This window comes from Oncorhynchus clarkii, chromosome 13 (genome assembly GCF_045791955.1).
Source record: "Oncorhynchus clarkii lewisi isolate Uvic-CL-2024 chromosome 13, UVic_Ocla_1.0, whole genome shotgun sequence".
Taxonomy (NCBI): domain Eukaryota; kingdom Metazoa; phylum Chordata; class Actinopteri; order Salmoniformes; family Salmonidae; genus Oncorhynchus; species Oncorhynchus clarkii.
The window spans coordinates 57,995,629-58,012,419 of NC_092159.1; the positions used below are offsets into that span (position 1 = coordinate 57,995,629).

Genomic DNA, 16,791 nt, shown 5'->3' on the forward strand with positions numbered 1-16,791 from the left:
AAGCAATGGTGTTCGCTAAATCAGCATAGGAATAAAACAGATTTGCATTATTCCTAAAATAATCAGGCATAATTTTTGACAAGTACAATTCCACATGTTTTTGGATTGACTGACTTGGACAACAGCAAAAACTAACTAGAATTGATACCAATATTATTATTTTACCTTTGTAACTAGGGAAGTAGAGTCGCAAATGCCTTCCTGAGTTTAAGATCTTCTCCTGGAAGAGGTCACTTTTGTTCATTAACAGAATCTGAAAAAGATTTGATGACAATACAAAAACATATCATTCTGACAGACTAGAGCTTAATTGCACAAGCATAAATGGCTAAATCAATGTCAACATTTGAAAAATGTCTGAGGACAAAGATAGTAAAATCAATAAAGCTGCATTTCTAAAAGTAAACCTTTTAACACTATCCCATACATTCCTTCTACTGTGTCACTCCTGACCTATACCAACTCACACTATCCCATACATTCCTTCTACTGTGTCACTCCTGACCTATACCAACTCACACTATCCCATACATTCCTTCTACTGTGTCACTCCTGACCTATACCAACTCACACTATCCCATACATTCCTTCTACTGTGTCACTCCTGACCTATACCAACTCACACTATCCCATACATTCCTTCTACTGTGTCACTCCTGACCTATACCAACTCACACTATCCCATACATTCCTTCTACTGTGTCACTCCTGACCTATACCAACTCACACTATCCCATACATTCCTTCTACTGTGTCACTCCTGACCTATACCAACACATGACACACAATATCTTCCTAGAAGAGAACCAAAAACACTGATATAGTTTTTCAATTCAGGGTCCACAGCTGGTGCCAAACCTGTGAAAAGCACAGTAACAAATAAACAGTGCATTCAGAAAGTATTCAGACCTCTTCCCCTTTTCCACCGTTACGTTAAAGCCTTATTCTAAAAGGATTTGAAGGTTTTATCCTCCATCTACACACTACCCCATAATGACAAACTGAACAGGTTTAGAAATGTTTACATATTTATTTTTAAAAAAACAAGATATATTAAAGTATTCAGAGCCTTTGCTATGAGACTCGAAATTGAGCTCAGGTGCATCCTGTTTCCATTGATCATCCTTGAGGTGTTTCTACAACTTGATTGGAGTCCACCTGTGGTAAATTCAATTGATTGGACATGATTTGGAAAGGCACACATCTGTCTTTATAAAAAGTCCCACAGTTGACAGTTCAAGTCAGAGCAAAAGCCAAGCCATGAGGTCGAAGACAGAATTGTGTTGAGGTACAGATCTAGGGAAGGGTACCAAAACATTTCTGCAGCATTGAAGGTCCCCAAGAACAGTGGCCTCCATCATTCTTAAATGGAAGAAGTTAGGAACCACCAAGACTGTTCCTAGAGCTGGCCGCCCGGCCAAACTGAGCAATCAGGCGAGGAGGGCCTTGGTCAGGGAGGTGACCGAGAACCCGTTGGTCATTCTGACAGAGCTCCAGAGTTCCTTTGTGGAGATGGGAGAACCTTCCAGAAGAGCAATCATCTCTGCACCACTCCGCAATCAGGCCTTTATGGTAGAGTGGCCAGCCGGAAGCCACTCCTCAGTGAAAGATCCTCTGGTCTGATGAACTAAGATTGAACTATTTGGCCTGAATACCAAGCATCATGTCTGGAGAAAACCTAGCACCATCCCTACGTGAAGCATGGTTGTGGCAGAATCATGCTGTGAGGATGTTTTTCAGTGGCAGGGACTGTGAGACTAGTCAGGATTGAGGGAAAGATGAACAGATCAAAGTACAGAGATCCTTGATCAAATCCTGAGCGCTCTGGAGCAGGTTCTCAGACTGGGGCCAAGGTTCACCTTTCAACAGGACAACGAGCCTAAGCACACAGCCAAGACAACGCATGAGTGGCTTCGGGACAAGTCTGAATGTTCTTGAGTGGCCCAGCCAGAGCCTGGACTTGAACCCGATCGAACATCTCTGGAAAGACCTGAAAATAGCTGTGCAGCGACGCTCCCCATCCAACCTGACAGCTTGAGAGGATCTGCAGAGAATAAAATGGGAGAAACTCCCCAAATACAGGTGTGCAAAGCTTGCAGAGTCATACACAAGAAGATTGGAGGCTGTGATCACTGCCAAAGGTGCTTAAACAAAGTCCTGAGTAAAGGGTCTGAATACTTATGTAAATGTGATTTCAGTTTATTTTTAATACATTTGAAAAAATGTATAAAAACAGTTTTTGCTTTCTCATTATGGGGTAGTGTGTGTTGATTGATGTGGGGGGAAAAACAACAATTGAATCAATTTTAGAGTAAGGCTGTAATGTAACAAAATGTGGAAAAAGGGGACTGAATACTTTCCAAATGCACATCATTAGCTTGTAAGAGAGAAAGAGAGACCAGTAACATAACCTAAAAAGGTGAAAGACAAGAGAAATTAGTTGGGAGGCTGTCTGTTGTAGGGCATGGCCAGACACCAAAAATAAGACTTTACTGAGTTACAGTTCATAAGGAAATCAGTCAATTGAAAAGCCTTCATTAGGCCCAAATCTATGGATTTCACATGTGCATCTGTTGGTCACAGATACCATAAACAAATGTGGGCGTGGATCAGAAAACCAGTCAGTATCTGGTGTGAGCACCATTTGCCTCAAGCAGAGTTACAAATCTCCTATACATAGAGTGGATCAGGCTGTTGATTGCAGCTTGTGGAATGTTGTCCCACTCCTCTTCAATGGCTGTGTAAAGTTGCTGGATATTGGCGGGAACTGGAACACGCTGATGTACACATCAATCCACAGCATCCCAAACATGCTTAATGGGTGACATGTTTGAGTATGCAGGCCATGGAAGAACTGGGACATTTTCAGCTTCCAGGAATTTTGTACAGATCCTTGCAACATGGGGCCGCGCATCATCATGCAAACATGAGGTGAAACATGAGTTGATGGCGGCAGATGAATGGCACGACAATGGGCCTCAGGATCTCGTCATGGTATCTGTGCATTCAAATTGCCATCGATAAAATGCAATTTTCTTTGTTGTCTATAGCTTTTGCCTGCTCATACCATAAACCCACCACCACCATAGGGCACTGTTCACAACATTGACATCAGCAAAACGCTCGCCCACACAATGCCATACACGTGGTTTGCAGTTGTGAGGCTGGTTGGACGCACTGCCAAATTCTCTATAACGTTGGCGTTGGCTTGTGGTAGAAAAATGAACATTCAATACTCTGGCAACAGCTCTGGTGGACATTCCTGCCGTCAGCATGCCAATTGCACACTTGATCAAAACTTGAGACATCTGTGGCATCACGTTGTGTGACAAAACTGCACTTTTTAGAGTGGCCTTTTATTGTCCACAGCACAAGATGCACCTGTATAAAGATCATGCTGTTTAATCAGCTTCTTGGATATGCCACACCCGTAGATGGATTATCTTGGTAAAGGAGAAATACTCACTGTAAATACATTTGTACACAACATGAGAGAAAAGCTTTTTGTGCACATGGAACATTTCTGGGATTTTTTATTTCAGTTCATGAAACTTGGGACCAACACTTTACATGTTGCGTTTATATTTTTGTTGAGTGTAATTAACGACAGAAAACTGATTATGACTCACACATCCACAGTCCAAACGTCTTTTAAAACCTTTTACAGTCTAAACGAGACAAATTAAAACAAGCTCGTTACACGCTTTTTATAAACAGTCCTCCCGGCCTCAGAGCTGAACTGAGATCACCTCAATTATGACCCTTGTGTGGTAATTGCCTGTGTCTGAGGCAATTAGAGGCAGTTGTGCCGCCTGCGGCTGGCTGGGCAGAGGTGGTTAGCAGGAGGCACTCTGGGGACTCCATGGGCTTTAATTACATCCACTGGGTTGCCCTCAGCAGGTCACAGCGTTGTGCTTTTATTTAACCTTTATTTATACAGCTCAGTCAATTAAACACCATGATGCGATGGCGACATGTTTGAACGCTGTGGAAAGTTCAGAAGGAGCCGTGTCATGTGGAACAGAAAGGCCTCTCGGACGTGTAGAATAAGGAATCATGTCAGCTCCATATGTGATATGCCTGAACGTGGCCCTGGGCTCTGCCACACCGCATAGACAGCCCCAACATCAAGCACGTGACATTGGGAGTACAGGAAGAGGTTTCCTCTAAAACCACATCATTTCTCCCCATAATTGAAATAAGGTTAGAATTGGGTGGTAGGCTAATCTGATGCTAGATCTGTCAACAAGGGCAATTTCTACCTGCAGCTGAATGTGGGTAACTGGAAGTGGCCAGAGGAGAAACCATCACCTTGATTGAGTGTGTAATGGTTTTACTTAAGAGTGACAATGTTTGGGAAAGGCAATCTGTTCGGAGGACTGTGTTATGGCAGACATTTGTTAAGTAGGTGTTGTCAGACAATCTCCATGTGAAAACTTACCAATGAGGTACTTCTGAAAACTATGTTGGTGCAGATGGAGGTAAAGAGTTCAAGGCTCTCTTGTAGCCGGTTCTAAGAGGGAGAAAGAGAGAACAGAGAGAGATTTGAACAGAGCGAGCGAGACAGATAAAAGGGGGGGATGAAGAAAATCAATGATACTGGACATAAAAGATCTAAACAAAGTTTCACTCAATCTGTCAGCTTCAAATATTAGATGATACCATACACAGCTTTAGGCCATTCTACTGGTTTGATACATTGTTCTGACGTAGAGAAGGTACTGTAGGGTACACAACATCCCCCTCTACTTTTTAATCAAAGCTGAGACTGAACAGCTCCAACTCCCTTACCTTCTGCTAAATGGTATCTACTATCTATTACCATAGAGCGGTCCTCCGTCAAGGTCATGTCGTAGTCACTGAGCGCCACAACAAACAGCACGGCCCGGACACAGTCAAAGTAGCTGAGCCACTTCCTCCTCTTGGTCCGCTGGCCGCCCACATCATACATCCTGTAGGTAGGCAGACAGACAACTTTATTCACAACTTACAGACATGAGGTGACAACACAAATTAACAGGCTACAGCTTCTGGTGTCAATCATTTAATTTACAAAGACTTGTAAAATATGTACATCACCCTCCACGGGGGATATTGTAAGTTTGAGGTTGAAAAGGTTGAAAGCACTGAAGCAAAACACCATAAATAGTGTATGAACAATGGACAGACTTCATGTAACTGATGTAAAGCTGAAGAAAGATTTGACAGATTGGTACAGTCACTTGGGGAGAGAGTTATTGGCAGCAGTGGCCAGATGCAACATGTGGTAAGAAAAACAATATGTATTTAATGTCGTTAACAGAACTTCAATGTCACTAATTATATCCTGTGTCATCTTGAAATGTGATCAACATCAATGAAGCAAAATAACTTTTAGAGCCATTCAAATGCATGAAAATAGTTCAGAATGTTGAACATAATTGACTGGAAAAATAAACAATAACTTCACACCCGCCCATCACAAATGTTTCCAACTTCCACATTTCATTGATTTGTCCTTCTGTCCACACAAGGTGTCAGGCACAAGGGAAATTAGTTCCAAAATCAATGGGATTCTGGAAGACGCTGTCGTACACGTCAATCCAAAGCATCCCAAACATGCTCAATGGATGACATGTCTGGTGAGTATGCAGGCCATGGAAGAACTGGGACATTTCTCATCTTCCAGGAATTGTGTACAGATGCTTGTGACATGGGGCTGTGCATTATCATGGCGAAACATGAGGTGGAGTTATGGCAAGACAATATCAGGATCTCGTCACAGTATCTCTGTACATTCAAATTGCCATCAATAAAATGCAATTGTGTTCGTTATCCGTAGCTTATGTCTGCCCATACCATAAACCCACCACCACAGGGCACTATTCACAACGATGACATCAGCAAACCGCTCGCCCACATGACGCCATACATTTGGTCTGCGGTTGTGAGGCTGGCTGGACGTACTGCCAAATTCTCTAAAATGATGTTGGAGGCAGCTTATGGTAGAGAAATTAACATTGAATTATCTGACAACAGCTCTGGGTGGACATTCCTGCAGTGAGCATGCCAATTGCACCCTTCCTCAAATGTTGAGACATCAGTGCCATTGAATTGTGACAAAACTGTACATTTTAAAGTGGCCTTTTATTGTCCCCAGCACAAGGTGGACCTGTGTAATGATCATTCTGTTTAATCAGCTTCTTGATATACCACACCTGTCAGGTGGATGGATTCTTTTGGCAAAGGAGAAACACTCACTAACAGGGATGTAAACAAATATGTGCACTCAATGAGAAATAAGCTTTTTGTGCATATGGAACATTTCTGTGATCTATTTTTGTTCAGACTATATTACACCCAGCACCACCAGCAAACACTGAAGCACAGGAATAGGCCTACTGTACTCCAGTCTCTAGGGATTAACAAGATAGTAGCAGTCTGGTCCCTTATTGTACGTGCTGTAACCAACAACTGAGTATTGTCTAAAGCACATGGAGTAGGAGTAGAGCATTCTGGGTAAAACATTTAAACTCTCGAACTGGAAAAGTAGTATTCCATGTTGAATCCCTATGAAACTCAGGGTCTTGGTGACACAGGTCATTGTGATAGTGACCAACCTGCATCTGATGGTCGCCAGGAGTGTGATTACACTACCCTTGTCAGATACTTTGTGTCTTTGGGGTCACATTTTGTTTTAAAACCGGGCAGTGCAAAGATAGCCTGGTCCCATACGGCATACAACTCTTCCATTGGTGTCATGTCATACAATGAACAAACACACAACACAGAGAGGAGTTAGCTAATTACTAGACTACCAGGCTACAGCAGCAATCCCTGAGATAACAGTCATTGAGGTAGAGTATTTTTGGAACCATTACAAGACTGCTACATGACTGGGTCTCTGTCGTGATGAGAAAAAATAAAAGTTGACATTTAATGTTGCTGAAGTTCTGTTTCACAACCAACTGTATCCACGTCTAATACCTGGTAGTGTCATTGATCATGGTTCTACGTGGAATACACAAGAGTGGAGCTGAAGCATGATGCCATGACGTGTTCAGCAGGCTGGAGCACAATACAAGGAGAATCAGCACAATGAGAATCAGCACAATGAGAATCAGTACAATGAGAATCAGCACAAGGAGAATCAGCACAATGAGAATCAGCACAAGGAGAATCAGCACAAGGAGAATCAGCACAAGGAGAATCAGCACAAGGAGAATCAGCACAAGGAGAATCAGCACAAGGAGAATCAGCACAAGGAGAATCAGCACAAGGAGAATCAGTACAAGGAGAATCAGTACAAGGAGAATCAGCACAAGGAGAATCAATACAAGGAGAATCAGCACAAGGAGAATCAGCACAAGGAGAATCAGCACAAGGAGAATCAGCACAAGGAGAATCAGCACAAGGAGAATCAGCACAAGGAGAATCAGCACAAGGAGAATCAGCACAAGGAGAATCAGCACAAGGAGAATCAGCAAGGAGAGAAGGGGTGTGGAGGGGATTTTGTGGCCATTAGGAGGAAACCTCTTGCTATTCCTTCTCTCTCAGAAGCACAGAGAGAGCGAGCGCATGAGCGAGGGACATCAATATCTCATAGGTCTGATTCATTCCTCAGTATGCCGCCTCCCTTGCAGCTGTGAGGGGGTGTCTGCTAGCACTCCTCAGGCACCCCTTGCTAAGTCGTGAGAAGGGCCAGATGGGGCCACCATGGGACATTAGAGCCCAGAGAGTAGGGAAATCAGCAGGGCTGGTTTATAACCCAACCCCTTCCCACCCTGGAGATCAGCATGCTCTTTTTGTGTACCAAGACACTTTGGGAAAAGTGCAGTCCAACAAATGATTTTGATAATCAGAAGGCATACTCAACTGTTTACTACACTGAAACACTACATTTGTTTTTCAGTCAAACAGAAGCCCTGCTCTTGGTTTGCTATAAAGCTGAAGGATAGAGCTGGTGAAATGTAACCACTCAAGTTCATAGATGGAACTTGAGCTGCACAAATCCATCCCCACGTTTTTGTGAAATTGTTTTTCAATGGGCACACTCATTTTGCAAGCGGGGAATAATATATTTCACCCCCGGCTCTACAGTACTCATTACAATGGCAAACTCCACCTTCACTGCCCACGTAGTTTGGCATCCCCTGGCTATTGTGAAACATTTGGCCACATTCATCATTCAATAAGACCAATTGAATAAGACAGAAAAACATTTGACTGTGAAGTTAGAGGCATTGATATTGCATGGAGATTTCAAGAAAAGTCATGCAGATGTAAGGGGATTTGATTTAAACGCATACATTTCATTATTGAAGAAATTAAACCGAGGGGGGTTTGGAAATTAGGGGTTTGGAAAAGTAAAAAGAAATACATGGTTCCATAGAAACACAAAACTAAAACTCTATTAGCATCATATAAACTAGAATATTACCAATAGAGTACAAAAATTCCTTAATTTTCTTAGCTGCCTTCATCCATTTATGCAATTTTGTGCCCTTTGTCCATGGCATCACATTGTGGGAACAAAGTTCTATGGCTGCGGTATGATTCACTAAGTTTCACCCACCCCTCCATGTCACAGCAAGCCGAGCCAAGCCAAGCCAAAAAAGAACAAAGATTAATTCATGGCTCTGAGGAAGGTGTCTGACAAGCCAAATATCTTCATTTCTGTTTGCCCCTGTAGTACATATTAAAATCACGGTAGACATCCGAGGGATCCTTTTATTTTTCTAGGAATAGTCACGTCGTGCCCAACGGTCATTTTTGTAGTCACGCTGGGGTGGAGCACGTCTGGGTACGCTTGCAGTTATGAATTCAAGCCTCTGGAAAACAATCCTGCATGTTGGGAAAGTGGTTCCCATCGGTTAGAACTAGAATACATGACATTCTCTTATGACGTGATAGTGATTCACCGACAATCTTCCTGCACAGTTCTCCTCTCTGCGCATCAGGAGACCAAGAAGCCAGAAAAACTGTGACAACTTGTCTGAAGCCATTTTTACAATCACACACAGCTGAAACACCAGACTTACACAGAGGCTTCTTATACACATATGTGAGGCGAAGAGGGGACATCGTCTTGATACTACAACAGTTTACTAGAATGAGTCAATACAGAATATTCTATTGGTTTGAGATGAAGCACTATGGACATTCATAATGCTCATTTGAAAATGGTCATACTCAAGGAACCATAAGATGACAATCACCAGAGGAAGTTGGCAAGCAGAATTATTTTTGAAATATCACCCCGTCGCCTGTAATCATGTAGTGTTGTCAGTATGACACCGACCCGCTCTAAACAGCCATACCACAAACCCATTCACAACACCACCCACAGATATAACACTATGACACTGAACTGAGAATGTATGATCACACAGAATATTTTCTCAAGGTATCAATGGGTGTCATTGTCTTATGACATATGGCGTCATTATAACAGAGTTGTTAGTTATACTCTGAAGTAAGACAAAGGTGTACATTTGTTATAAAGAACATATGCAAAATAACATTTAGAAAGCACGATGAATGTATTGAACAAGATTCATGGGTAGATGAATTATGGACTGGTTTAGACAAGGCAATTCTCACATGAGCCAGTGAAAACCATTCCTTACCTGAAAACCATGTGATTGACTGGAAACTGAGTCTCGATGATTCCGGAGGTTCGCACTCTCACCCGCAGGACGTCCGCCTCAGTGGGAATGTATCTGGGAGAGATGATCCGACTTATGTTCTCAAAGAAACTGGGAAAGGCAGACGGAGGAAACGACAGTCAAAAGAAACAAAAACAGCTTTAAGACTGTAAATGGTAAAACTGAAGAACATAAATCAGACAATGTTGATTTAAAAAAAAATACCAACATGGTGAATTATGTTCAAAATGATATTTTATTGATGCATTAATCAGTGCATAACGGAGTAAAAATAAAATTACTACATTGAGATTACACTCCACGTTTGCAGTCACTTAGAAATGTCCTTGTTTATGATAGAAAAGCTCAACTGGCAGCTTTATTAAATAGTACCCGCAAAACACCGGTCTCAACATCAACAGTGAAGAGGCGACTCCAGGATGCTGGCCTTCTAGGCAAAGTTCCTTCTCAAACAAGACACTAATGTACTTGTCCTCTTGCTCAGTTGTGCCTCCCACTCCTCTTTTGCTGTTCTGTGAAGGGAGTAGTACACAGCGTTGTACAATATCTTCAGTTTCTCGCATGGAATAGCCTTCATTTCTCAGAACAAGAATAGACTGACGAGTTCCCAAGTAAGTAAGTCTTTGTTTCTGGCCATTTTAAGCCTGTAATCAAACCCACAAATGCTGATGCTCCAGATACTCTAGTGTAAAGGCGGCCAGTTTAATTGCTTCTTTAAAATCAGAACAGTTTTCACCTATGCTAACATAATTGCAAAAGGGTTTTCTAATGATCAATTAGCCTTTTAAAATTAGAAACTCGGATTAATTAACACAACGTGCCATTGGAACACAGTGACGGTTGCTGATAATGGGCCTCTGTACGCCTATGTAGATATTCCATTTAAAAAATCTGCCGCTTCCAGCTACAATAGTCATTGAAATGACCCATCTTTACAATTTGCAATTATAAAGCATGTTCCGTGTCAACACACCTTCACTCATTGTATGCAAATCAGGTTCATGAGCCATCATATCAATGCAAGCTTCTTACTGGAATACTTTGAAGGGATAACGTCATAGCTGTGTAACCATAGTCTGACTGTTTCAGCAGAGCTCTAAAAGCCAAGTCCTTTCCATAAGAGAGAAAACTCATCATTAGAACACGTCAAAACAACAAGTCACTTCTCATGCCACAATAAACAGGTACAGACAACCATCAGAAGAGAAAGGCCAAATGAGTAGTGTTGATCTAAGGGGGAGGAATAACATGACATATTGGAGCTGACCTTTTGATCACACAGCAATTAGCACTTTTCACAAAGCAACACACACAAGCTGGCGCAGTAGAGAATGTCACGAAGCGCTGTAAAGTGATACCTCCAGGGTGAGACGGAGAGGTTCCCGCCAACCACCTTCCTACCCACTCACGCTGCACTACACCGCCACGAGCCAGGCATTCCAGACATTCTGATCCAGTCTCATTGTGTCACCCACCAAGGATGCACACCCACACCCCCCCTGCTATCGTCTGCTGGGCTGCTGTCTTGAAGGATCAGGAGTTTGGAAGCAGAGCTTCAAAGTGATGGGGATGGACTGTACAAGCAGAGTTATTTTCAGCTTGGGTTGGCAGTGTTTACAGAAGCCAACAGTTCCAGTTCCTCAGCCTCCTCTAAAAACCCAGTGGAACAGTAAAGAACTACAGGTCAGGACAGTTGATTCAGACCTGCTAATTTCTGTTACAAAATAAACAGGTCTGTATGAAAAAAAAAAAAAACTGTTGTCTCTTCTACATGTAAGCTGTCATGTATAACCTCTTGGACAGTCTAAATACTTCAAATGGCTTCCTCTCCTCATCTCCTTCATGACTACCAGTGAGTGAAAGGACAGTTAAGGTTTCCATTATATTGCTTTCACCTGAAATGACCTGTGAGATCAGTGATCGGCAGAGGAGAGAAGAGAAGAGAAGACCAGAAAAAAAACTGAGCCCATCAGTTCAGTCAATCATAGTTTCCTCCCTTCACATCCAGAGGAAGTCAAAGTGTGTCACGACCGTCTGATCTGCCAATTCATGTGGAAGAGATCAATTAGAACAGGTGGTCTAACAGAGACAGGGGACAGACAGGGGAGAGAGCTGGGACAGAGGTAATCCTTAGTCATATCAAGGGTGTCTGAAATGGAACCCTAAACCCTAGTGACTACAGGGTTCTGATCTAAAAGTGGTGCACTCTAAAGGGAATAGGGTACTGTCATGACGATGGCCTCTTTGGGTATAGCAACTCCATCCCCCTCTCCCTGCCTCCCCTTTGCCTCCTTCAACTAGGCTGCTGTGGTCAGAGGTCGTAAATTCCTGAGAAGCCCTCATGGACACAGTTAGAGAGAGTAGTTTTTCATGGAGAACAAAGGAAATCCTTCCACCTCACATAACTTTGTGGTACAAACAAATTTCATGTCCTGGAGAAAGTATAAAAGATTGGTGAAGAACCCAGCTACGAACTGGTTCGTTTGTCACAACTTGGGAAGCTCATGGGAGACGGTGTGGCCACATTACCGTAACGCTATTCATATAATAGCCTCAGATATGAGGTTCACATCAAATGTTTGTATAAGATGAATGAGTTAGTATGTTACTGTTTGTATAATTGTGTAATATGATTGTGGACTGTTTAATGAAGAAAAATACAATTCCCTTTTGATTTGAACTAAAATCAGAGGACCGCCCCTGAGCCCAGATAAGGGCTGTCCCAGGATGTCTGACCCTTTCTGCCATTTTCTGCCAAACCCAAATTTGAGAAATTATCAGCAGATCATGTTTCTCTCAATCACGGGAGTACAAAGGTTGTAGACCATTGCTGAATCTTTTAACCATACCACGGTTAAACTCAGACTATCGATACCGACAGAATAAGAAAAAGTCTTTGATATTAATTACTAGTCTGCAGCTAGGAATTCAGTATTATTGAATGTGAAGAACGACAACCGCCGAAACATCCACTCTATAATGAATGTCACTTTGAACTATCCCCTCTAACCACAACCGAGAGAGAGAGGGAGAGAGACGGACAATTCAACGAAAGACAAACTTTTCACCAGCGATCAAGACGACACACTGATCGTAAATATATATATATATATATATATATATATATATATATATATATATATATATATATATATATATATATATATATATATATATATATAGATTGTAATTGTTCCCGAATGAGTGAGCGTTCATGTGTAAAGGATTAGCATTTTAATTGTATTGTAATTGGCATTTTAATTGTAATTATCACTCTGTAGTGACTTCTTAGTCGACCCCCACTTCCCCTTTTGTCTAACAAGCCGCCCTGCCGGTTTAGCCCACTAGGGCGCATTTTCCTATCATTACATTTACCTTCTTTGTTTATGCATTTTTGTGAAATACTTAGTAATAAATAAATGATTTAAGACAATTGATGTATGGATGATGTATGGGTTCATGCAGATAACCAACAATTTACGACGTTTGGAATGAGACTAACGTGAAGTAAAGTAAATCATTAATTAATTCGAAGACTAATTGATTAGATAAAATATCTGAAAAGTTATTTTAGGAAATGATAACTTTGTAATCTGAATATTTTTCCTTGGTGCCCCGACTTCCTAGTTAATTAGTTACAGTGGGGCAAAAAAGTATTTAGTCAGCCACCAATTGTGCAAGTTCTCCCACTTAAAAAGATGATGCCTGTAATTTTCATCATAGGTACACAGACAAAATGAGGAAAAAAAATCCAGAAAATCACATTGTAGGATTTTTTATGAATTTATTTGCAAATTATGGTGGAAAATAAGTATTTGGTCACCTACAAACAAGCAAGATTTCTGGCTCTCACAGACCTGTAACTTCTTCTTTAAGAGGCTCCTCTGTCCTCCACTCGTTACCTGTATTAATGACACCTGTTTGAACTTGTTATCAGTATAAAAAGACACCTGTCCACAACCTCAAACAGTCACACTCCAAACTCCACTATGGCCAAGACCAAAAAGCTGTCAAAGGACACAAGAAACAAAATTGTAGACCTGCACCAGGCTGGGAAGACTGAATCTGCAATAGGTAAGCAGCTTGGTTTGAAGAAATCAACTGTGGGAGCAATTATTAGGAAATGGAAGACATACAAAATCTCACCCCGTGGGGTAAAAATGATCACAAGAACGGTGAGCAAAAATCCCAGAACCACACGAGGGGACCTAGTGAATGACCTGCAGAGAGCTGGGACCAAAGTAACAAAGCCTACCATAAGCAAAGGCATTGAAGATGAAACGTGGCTGGGTCTTTCAGCATGACAATGATCCCAAACACACCGCCCGGGCAACGAAGGAATGGCTTCGTAAGAAGCATTTCAAGGTCCTGGAGTGGCCTAGCCAGTCACCAGATCTCAACCCCATAGAAAATCTTTGGAGGGAGTTGGAAGTCTGTGTTGCCCAGCAACAGCCCCAAAACATCACTGCTCTAGAGGAGATCTGCATGGAGGAATGGGCCAAAATACCAGCAACAGTGTGAAAACCTTGTGAAGACTTACAGAAAACGTTTGACCTCTGTAATATACCCTTTGTTGGCAATGACAAAGTATTGAGATAAACTTTTGTTATTGACCAAATACTTATTTTCCACCATAATTTGCAAATAAATTCATTAGAAATCCTACAATGTGATTTTCTGGAATTTTTCTTTTCATTTTGTCTGTCAAAGTTGAAGTGTACCTATGATAAATTACAGGCCTCTCATCTTTTTAAGTGGTAGAACTTGCACAATTGGTGGCTGACTAAATACTTTTTCCCCCCACTGTACATGATTAATCCGTTGATCGCGCATTAACTAATTACAGAGACTCTTTGATAAAAACTATCGTCAGTTAATGATAGTAAAGACATGACAGTACCATTTCAGATGCAGACAGACTCTCTATTGACATGTGAGTCCATCAAGAAATGCAACACCACTGGGTTTTTCCACGCACAACAGTTCCCTGTGTTTTTCAAGAATGGTCCACCACAGATGGACATCAGCCAACTTGACAACTGTGGGAAACATTGGAGTCAACATGGGCCAGAATTCCTGCAGAACGCTTTTGACACCTTGTAGAGTCCATGCCTTGACAATTTGAGGCTGTTCTGAGGGCAAAAGGGGGTGCAACTCAAAATTAAGAAGGTGTTCCTAATGTTTTGTACACCCTGTATGTGTGTCTGGTGTCTCAATTGTATAGTGTGAGGGCAGCGTACCACCCTGCATTCCTCTGCTGGCTTGCCTCTGAAGCTAAGCAGGGTTGGTCCCTGGATGGGAGACCAGTAGCCCTTTATCATGACTCAGTTCTATTACATTACACATAAGTCATTAGATGAAGGCATCTTCTGTAGGGGGGAGTTGTGTTAAGATCTGCGACACTCGGTCTGAACATTAACACGTCGCTTGCAGTAAGGCTTTGGAAGCAAAAGGAACTTCTTTCATGTTAGCAATAAATCATTTTTCCAAAATCAAAAGGTACAATTGATACACACCTTTATATGGTTAGGGTTCCCACACGGCCATATTTTCATGTTACAGCGCTTGTTTACAGAAAACAGACAAAAACAGAGTGGACTAACTGTGCTATTTAGCCATCTGCGTATCCGAACACCTGTTTGTAAACAGAAGACCACAAGGATCCTGGGACTAAACACCTCCCTCTGCAACTGGATCCTGGACTTCCTGACAGGCCACCACCAGGTGGTGAGGGTAGGTAGCAACACAACTGCCATGCTGATCCTCAACACTGGAGCTCCCCAGGGGTGCGTGCTCAGTCCCTTCCTGTACTCCCTGTTCACCCACGACTGCATGGCCAGGCACGACTCCAACACCATCATTAAGTTTGCTGACGACAACAGTGGTAGGCCTGATCACCAACAACGACGAGACAGCCTATAGGGAGGTCAGAGACATGGCCGGGTGGTGCCAGAATAACAACCTATCCCTCAAAGTAACCAAGACGAAGGAGATGATTGTGGACTACAGGAAAAGGAGGACCGAGCACGCCCCCATTATCATCGACGGGGCTGTAGTAGAGCAGGTTGAGAACTTCAAGTTCCTTGGTGTCCACATCAACAACAAACTAGAATGGTCCAAACACACCAAGAAAGTCGGAAAGAGGGCACGACAAAGCCTATTCCCCCTCAGGAAACAAAAAAAGATTTGGCATGGGTCCTGAGATCCTCAAAAGCTTCTACAGCTGCAACATCAAGAGCATCCTGACTGGTTGCGTCACTGCCTGGTATGGCAATTGCTCGGCCTCCGAACGCAAGGCACTACAGAGGGTAGTGCGAATGGCCCAGTACATCACTGGGGCTAAGCTGCCTGCCATCCAGGACCTCTACATCAGGCGGTGTCAGAGGAAGGCCCTAAAAATTGTCAAAGATCCCAGCCACCCCAGTCATAGACTGTTCTCTCTACTACCGCATGGCAAGCGATACCGGAGTGCCAAGTCTAGGACAAAAAGGCTTCTCAACAGTTTTTACCCCCAAGCCATAAGACTCCTGAACAGGTAACCAAACGGTTACCCGGACTATTTGCATTGTGTACCCCCCCCCCCCCCCCCAACCCCTCTTTTACGCTGCTGCTACTCCCTTTTTATCATATATGCATAGTCACTTTAACTATACATTCATGTACATACTACCTAAATTGGCCCGACCAACCAGTGCTCCCGCACATTGGCTAACCGGGCTATCTGCATTGTGTCCCGCCATCCACCACCCGCCAACCCCTCTTTTACATTACTGCTACTCTCTGTTCATCATATATGCATAGTCACTTTAACCATATCTACATGTACATACTACCTCAATAAGCCTGACTAACAGGTGTCTGTATATAGCCTTGCTACTCTTTTTTCAAATGTCTTTTAACTGTTTTATTTCTTTACTTAACTACACACCTTTTTTTGCTTTTTCGCACATTTGGTTAGAGCCTGTAAGTAAGCATTTCACTGTAAGGTCTACCTACACCTGTTGTATTCGGCGCACATGACAAATAAACTTTGATTTGCTTAACATGTCACTAAAAAATATATATTTTAAAAAAGTCCCCTGCAACTGTTCCCCCTACAGTAAGTGTTATTATTGTGATGTGAAAGTGTAAGCATTTATGTTTC

At 42.3% G+C, this 16,791-nt stretch overlaps 1 protein-coding gene across 1 annotated transcript in view; it reads right to left on the reverse strand.

The window, feature by feature from the left end:
• The window catches only part of LOC139424073 (guanine nucleotide-binding protein G(o) subunit alpha-like), a 35,115-nt gene that overhangs the window by 6,622 nt on the left and 11,702 nt on the right, over positions 1–16,791 (reverse strand). The window contains exons 6-9 of the mRNA XM_071175767.1: positions 9,609–9,737; positions 4,823–4,952; positions 4,442–4,513; positions 166–253 (exon numbers count right to left, since the gene is read on the reverse strand). Of these exons, the coding sequence (XP_071031868.1) occupies positions 166–253; positions 4,442–4,513; positions 4,823–4,952; positions 9,609–9,737 (419 nt within the window). The remainder of the gene's footprint in view (positions 1–165; positions 254–4,441; positions 4,514–4,822; positions 4,953–9,608; positions 9,738–16,791) is intronic.